Source organism: Lepidothrix coronata, unplaced genomic scaffold, assembly GCF_001604755.1.
Source record: "Lepidothrix coronata isolate B3197 unplaced genomic scaffold, Lepidothrix_coronata-1.0 Scaffold125, whole genome shotgun sequence".
Taxonomy (NCBI): Eukaryota; Metazoa; Chordata; class Aves; order Passeriformes; family Pipridae; genus Lepidothrix; species Lepidothrix coronata.
The window spans coordinates 830016-836843 of record NW_016690305.1 but is presented as its reverse complement, the minus strand read 5'-3'; the positions used below and the strand labels follow the sequence as shown (position 1 = coordinate 836843).

Genomic DNA, 6828 nt, shown 5'->3' with positions numbered 1-6828 from the left:
CAGTGGATCATTAATATATATAGAGTGTGTACATATATATATATATATATGCACACACATACATAAAGTTAATACACTTTCGTAATATAAAGGCTGTTTGACAGTTAGGGAAGGGATTTTTCGTCACACTTGCCAAGCCTGCAACGCACCCGAGCCTCCATCAGCGCCGCCGCTCCTCTCCGGCAGCATCCGTGTGCTGGGGTCCCAGCAGCCCCTGGGACCCGAGAGAGGCTCGGGATGGAGCGTCTCGCCCCGCGTGGAGCTGACGGCAGCGGGACTGCGGGTAGTGGGGAGCGTGACTCAGCCTCTCCAGCAAACTCGGGGCTTGCCTAGGCGCTGCAGCTCCTCGGCAGGGATCGCTTCCGCAGCCTGATTTGCTGGGAAGCTGCCAGCCGCCTGCCACCTCCTCCTCTCTGCAGGCAGCTCTGCCCTATTCTCCGCTCGTCGCCTGTGTCTCCAGTGACAAAATGACTCGCCGGAGGAGAGGGACGAGAGGCTGAATCCCTGTGGCAGGAGCGGAGCGGAGTAGCCGGTGATGCGGCCGGAGGATGCTGCAGGGAAGGTACGGGCAGCCGCTCCGGTGGTGCCGGCGGAGGGGAGGGCGATGGGCAGGTTCACAGGCAGTTGTTCGGCTTTGCACCCCGTCCCGATGGGTGCTGAGACCACCCTGTGCGCCCGAGGGGTGACCTGATCCCCCAAGCTGGGGCGGCAGGCAGCGTGTGCTGCGGGAGAGACTCTGTCCTTGTCCCTGAGCTCCTAAGGACGTGTATTCCAGGTGTGAAGCCCAGTTGTCTCTCCCGAGGTGCCCATGGAGGACTCAGGGTGGGAGCCCTTCCTGCATGGGCTTATGAGCTGCCTCTGTCCATGCCCCAAGCCCCCATCACCCTTCCTGCCTTGGGGGGCCACAGGCAAGAATTAAGGGTGCATTTGACCTTATTTTGACAACTCTTTCTCAAGAAATCAGATCTGCTGCGGGTTGTGCTGATGCAGAAAGCCAGTCTGCCAAAATTTGCCTCCCAAGGTCAGTGGGGCTGTGTAGATCCCAAGGGGGAGGCTGATAAAAGGGCTTTCCCTTGCTGCTTCATGATTTTTCTTCACCACTCCTTGTTCCCACAAGGACTCCCCACCCTTGGGTGTGATTCAGAGTCTGGCTTGTAGAAAGGCAGCCAAAATCCTCCTTAAACCCCACAGCTTGGCCAGAGCATCACCTGAGCTTGATGCTTCCTCTGTTACCTAATCCCAGCTCCCCTGAGAGGACACCATGCCCCTTTGGGGGACACCATCCCCCTTTGCTCCAGCAGCTCTCCCATCTCAGCAAAGGGGGCTATGAGTGTTCAGTGGGGGCTCAGGAGTTTTGCAGCCCCCACCATGCAGGGAGCCAGTGTGCACCTCAGGGCTCTTGGGGCACCTTTGCAGGGGACACTGGACCCTGCACAGAGGAGCACCTTGTCTCTGCAGCCAGTGTGTGTCTATACAGGTTTTCCATGCAGGGCCACACTCGGGCTGCTCACACAAGAGACCTAGTTCCTGCTCTCCCTGCTGCCAGAAATATCCCAGCTGCCTGCAGCAGAGAGCAGGCAAGGAGAGCTGCAGGCTGGCAGGCTGAAGGTGGTAGGGGCAATTTGTGGACACCTCAGGGCAGCACGGTGCACACCAAGGCTGGTTCACCACCCACGTGGCCCCTGTGTCAGGATCGTGGTGAGGGGATGGCAGGTTTCCCAGGGAACAGTCTCCACCCAGGGAATGATGGATAGAGCTCCTTGGTGCTTTCAGTTCATGGGTATCCTACTTTGAAGGCCCCTTTGGACGGCGCTTGGAGCAACCTGGTCTAGCAGAAGGTGTCCCTGCCCATGGCAGGTGAGGGTGGAACAAAATGAGCTTTAATGCCCCTTCCAACCCAAACCACTGTGTGATTCTCTGATTCTCTTCTGCTGCACTCAGGATGGGGATGTTCAGGACCTCCCAGCCTAGAAACAGGAGAGAGGAGGCTGAGAAGCACAAGACACAGGAGCCATGTCCGTGCGTGGCCGGTGCGCCAAGGTGCTCCCCTCCGAGCTGAACAAGGTGTGCCCTGAGAGAGGAGATGACCCTGCCACACACCCCAGGAAGATGAGTGACTTTGAGGTGGTCCCCAACCTGCAGCAGAGCAGTAGCAGCGTCTCGAAGAGCAGGCGGAAGGCACATTTCCCCACTGGCAGCAATGAAAAGGCAAGTTCAGGAGGTAACAGAAGACGGGGTGGTTGGGCACACACATGGGCTTAATGAGTGCTCATTAACAGGAGCATTAATAACAGATCAGATTAGTTTTAGGGACAGACAGAAAAACCCCAAATATCTGAGGTACATGCTCAGCACTCATATCCCCTCTCCTGGGGGTACACGTGGCTTTGTCCTTGCAGACAGCGATGGAGCTTTCATCCTTCACATCCAAGGAAGCACCCAGATGTGCTCCCACCACCTGGGTGTCTGGCCTCTGGCACAACTTCTGGCCCTTTCCAGGAACCCTGACCCCTTACTGCTTTTCCTGCTCCCTCAGGAAAATCTCATCTCCTGGATTCCTGAAAACATCCGGAAGAAGGAGTGCACCTACTTTGTGGAAAGCTCCCAGACATCAGATTCTGGGTAAGTCAGACAGTCCCTCCTTCCCCTCCCCTGCCAGGAGAGCAGAAGCAGGTGTTGGTGACAAAGCTACAGCACCAGAAAATCCCACCTTTCTGTCACAGGGATTCACAAATCCCTTTTTAACTGGTTCTTCACCTTGCTGTGTGTCACCACATGGCTGAGATTCTGTGTCCCAGGCACCCTAACCCTTACCAATGCTTTTGCAGGCAGTCACTTCAATCCCGAATATTTGTGTGCTAAATCTCTACAGGTGGAAATATCTATTCTTTTTTTCCTAATTTTCCCCCCAAACAACACCTTTGTTTCTGCACGAGTTCTGAGCTGGAGGAGGGGCTGGGTGGGAGGTGTGGGTACCCATGGTGTTCCTAAGGAGAACAGGAGGGCTGGGCTTGGGCCTTTCGAGTTTCAGCTGTTCTTGACAAAGTTGGTGTGTGTTTCAGGAGGATCGTGTGTGAGTGTGGCTACCTCAGGGAACAGCACCTGGACGATGGTGCCAAGCCTCCCATCTTCCTGGGGAAGGAATGGGACCCCAGCAGGCACATCCAGGAAATGCCAACGGATGCCTTCGGTGATATCCGCTTCACGGGCCTGGGGCAGAAGACAGGGAAGGTGACTGGTTTGTCCCACCTGTGGTGGATGGGGAGCCAGTGTTTGGACCTTGCCATGGTGGATGGCGTGGGAGTACTTCCCTCCTGAGTGAGAGAATATTAGAAAAGGGTGAGATTGCCCCAAGGGCAACACTGACCCAAGCAGAGGAGGGGGATGGGACAGGAACCCTCTTCCCTCTCAGTCTTAGTCCATTTCTGAAACCACAAGGCTGCTCTTCACACTGTGAGACCTGTGATTAAAGGAGTGGCTGTTCCCTGTCCTTGTCCTTAGGTTTGTCTTGGGAATGTTCGTTCACAGGGAAGCTAATGGGAACAGGGTCATGGACAAAGACCTGGAGCAGCAGCAACATGACTATGCTGGGAAATGGTGTTGGGAAGCCTCATGCTCTTTGGTGGGAAGGGAGGAATTGTGGTAGAGGTGGCCTGTTACCCTGACCCCATTGTTTATACCCAAAATATGTATATGCTCCCTTTTTTTTGCAGTATGTGCGTGTCTCCTCCGACACCCCTCCACGGGTCATCTACCACCTCATGACACAGCACTGGGGCCTCGACGCACCCAACCTGCTCATCTCAGTCACCGGGGGAGCCAAAAACTTCATCATGAAGCCAAGGCTGAAGAACATCTTCCGGCAAGGGCTAGTCAAGGTGGCCCAGACAACAGGTAAGAGATCACAGAATCATAAAATCATGGAATCATAGAATAGTTTGGGTTGGAAGGGACCTTCAAAGGTGATCTGGATGCAGAGGGTCTCCCTGTGATGGTAGTGGGTGAGAGACATGTCACCTGGCCATGCCAGGTTCCCTGAGTTGGGCTGTTCCAGAGATGCTGAGCTGGTCCAGGAGACCTGTAGGTCTCTGCCTGGACCACCTCCACCAGGGATGGGCTGTTCCTGCTCAGTCACTGCAGGCAAGCTCAGAGGGAGCTGGACTGAGAGAGGTGCTGAAGAAGGCATCTCCTGTGCTGCCAGGGCAGGGATGGACCATCCCTGAGGACCTGCAGGAATAAGGGGGATGCTTGGAGATTGCTGTGAGCAGAACCTCTCCCTTTCCATGCCCTTCTGTGACCCCCAGGAGCCTGGATCATTACAGGGGGGTCCCATGCTGGTGTGATGAAACAGGTGGGAGAGGCAGTGAGAGACTTCATCCTGAGCTGCAGCCACAAGGAGGGCGAGATTGTCACCATTGGCATTGCCACTTGGGGGACCGTGTACAACCGGGAGAGCCTCGTCTGCCCCATGGTGAGCTGGGCAGAGCCAAAGGGGGGATTGCTTTGCCTACACCTCGGCTGCCGGGGAAGTCCTGCCAACAGCTGTGGTGGGAACAGCTGCTTCTGGATGTCACTGTGGCTGCCAGTCCCAGTACAACCCAGCTGCACCAGAAGGAGTGCACCAGGTCATAGAATCAAAGTCACAGAATGGTTTGGGTTTGAAAGCCCCTTAGAGATCATCCAGTTCCAAGGATGCCACGGGCAGGGACACCTTCCACTAGACCAGGGTGCTCCAAGCCCCATCCAACCTGGCCTTGAATACTTCCAGGGTCATGGGCTGATATTTGCTCGTGGGTGTGAGGGTATGTGGGGCAAGGCTGATGTGAGCGCTGGGGAGGGGGGCAAGGGACGGCTGTTTGGCCAGACTGTCTCCACATGCTGGCCCCACATGCTGGTTACTTTGGCTATCAGGTGCTCCTGTGCCAGGCTTCTCCCGGAGTGTCTCCTCCTGCCCCTTACAGGGTGGCTTTCCTGCTGAGTACGTGCTGGATGAGGAGAACCAAGGCAGCCTGTCGTGCCTGGACAGCAACCACTCCCACTTCATCCTGGTGGATGATGGGACCCATGGGAGGTACGGGGTGGAAATCCCCCTGAGGACCAAGCTGGAGAAGTTTATTTCGGAGCAGACCAAGGTGAAAGGAGGTAACAGCGACACACAGCCCGGCCTGAGGCAGGGATGGGCCATTTCCTGGTGAGGGTGTCCATCCTGGGCTCCAGGGAGTGGCTGTGGCATCCCTGGAGGATCTGGGCAAGCAACCTGAGAGGATTGCCATGATAAATGTAGAACCTGCTTCCTCAGTGACATAGATCAAAGACCCTTTCTCTGCCACATGATTGACTTACGGGGTCACCAAAGATGTCCCCAAACCTTGTGTTGCTGAGCTGATCAGGGAAAGTCATTTCTCCCAAAGGGCCAGGCTTCCAAGGAGCTTTCCAGGTGGCATCTTCTTGCTGTGCAGATGATTTTCTGTTCTAACACGTGCACACACATACAACAGCAAGCATGAATCATGGAATCAAAGAATATTCTGAGTTGGAAGGGACCCATAAGGATCCTTGAGTCCAACTCCTGGCCCTGTACAGGACACCCCCAAAAATCAGACACCACGTGTCTGATCTGACATGCCAGACAAGCACCTGCTATGATTTTTCCCTGCCTCTCCTGAAGCCTGACATGTCAGGGACAATGCTCCCACTTTGCCTTTCCCAACCCACCACTCAGAGGGGACCACATGAGGGGGATCTGCCCTATGGGGAGGTGACCCTGGATTTTGCTTCCCTGCAGGTGTTGCCATCAAGATCCCCATCGTGTGTGTGGTTCTGGAAGGAGGCCCCGGGACTCTCGATGTAAGGAACTGCTTCTGCCGAGCTGAGGATGGGGCAGGTGGTGGGGGCAGCTCCTTCCCGGGGTGCTGGTCTCGGTGTCGGAGCGAGCGCGGTGCCACCCTGACATGAGTGTTGGGAGCAGCAGAAAGGGTCTGCTGGTGTCTGGGTGGGATCGGGACCAGCCTCCCCACCCTGTTGCAGACCATCTACAACGCCATCACCAATGGGACGCCCTGTGTGATCGTGGAAGGGTCTGGCCGTGTGGCCGATGTCATCGCACAGGTGGCCAACCTGCCCGTGTCCAAGATAACCATCGCCTTGATCCAGCAGAAGCTGAGTGTGCTCTTCCACGACACCTATGAGCTCTTCACTGAGGGCAAGCTGGTGGAGTGGACCAAGAAGGTGAGCCCCTTGCAGGCTCCTCTGAGCTTGTGGAGACCAAAGGGGTCCCCAGGGGCCCTAGCCCATGAGCAGAAAGGCTCCAAGCAGGAAATTAAAGCTCATCTGCCCCCAGCCATCCTCATCATTGTCCTGGTGAGCACCCCGTGGCCTCGAGCTCTGCTCCTCTGCTGTCTGCTCCCTTTGGGCAGAGAGGGAGTGTTTGGGATCAACCACAGCCAGGCTGCGGGACACAGCACAGGGGTTCTGCAGGCAACCCGAGTGGAGTGAGGAATTGCCCTGCACAGGGCAGGGAGCTGTGGGAAGCAGCAGGGAGGAGATGCTGCTGCTGATATCTTGCCCATGGCTCTTCCTGTAGATCCAAGACATAGTGCGGAGCCGGCAGCTCCTGACCATCTTCAGAGAGGGCAAATATGGCCAGCAGGATGTGGATGTGGCCATCCTCCAGGCCCTCTTCAAAGGTGAGGGGTGAGGGGCTGCTTAGGAGGATGGGGCAAGGTGAACAGGTTGGGGGTCAAGTCACCTCCTGCAGCTGCCTGACTTACAGGATCACCAAAGTGGTCCCCAGACCTTGTGATGCTGAGCTGGTTGGGAAGAGATGTT

The 6828-nt window shown here is 56.2% G+C and overlaps 1 protein-coding gene across 2 annotated transcripts in view; it reads left to right on the top strand.

The window, feature by feature from the left end:
- Window positions 1–202: 202 nt before the first annotated feature.
- The window catches only part of TRPM2 (transient receptor potential cation channel subfamily M member 2), an 18266-nt gene continuing 11640 nt past the window's right edge, over window positions 203–6828 (top strand). For both annotated transcript variants that reach the window (XM_017826392.1, XM_017826391.1), the window contains exons 1-10: window positions 203–562; window positions 1942–2208; window positions 2537–2622; window positions 3063–3231; window positions 3714–3894; window positions 4305–4471; window positions 4962–5142; window positions 5786–5847; window positions 6028–6228; window positions 6584–6686. In XM_017826392.1, the coding sequence (XP_017681881.1) occupies window positions 2014–2208; window positions 2537–2622; window positions 3063–3231; window positions 3714–3894; window positions 4305–4471; window positions 4962–5142; window positions 5786–5847; window positions 6028–6228; window positions 6584–6686 (1345 nt within the window). In that variant the 5' untranslated portion in view covers window positions 203–562; window positions 1942–2013. The remainder of the gene's footprint in view (window positions 563–1941; window positions 2209–2536; window positions 2623–3062; window positions 3232–3713; window positions 3895–4304; window positions 4472–4961; window positions 5143–5785; window positions 5848–6027; window positions 6229–6583; window positions 6687–6828) is intronic.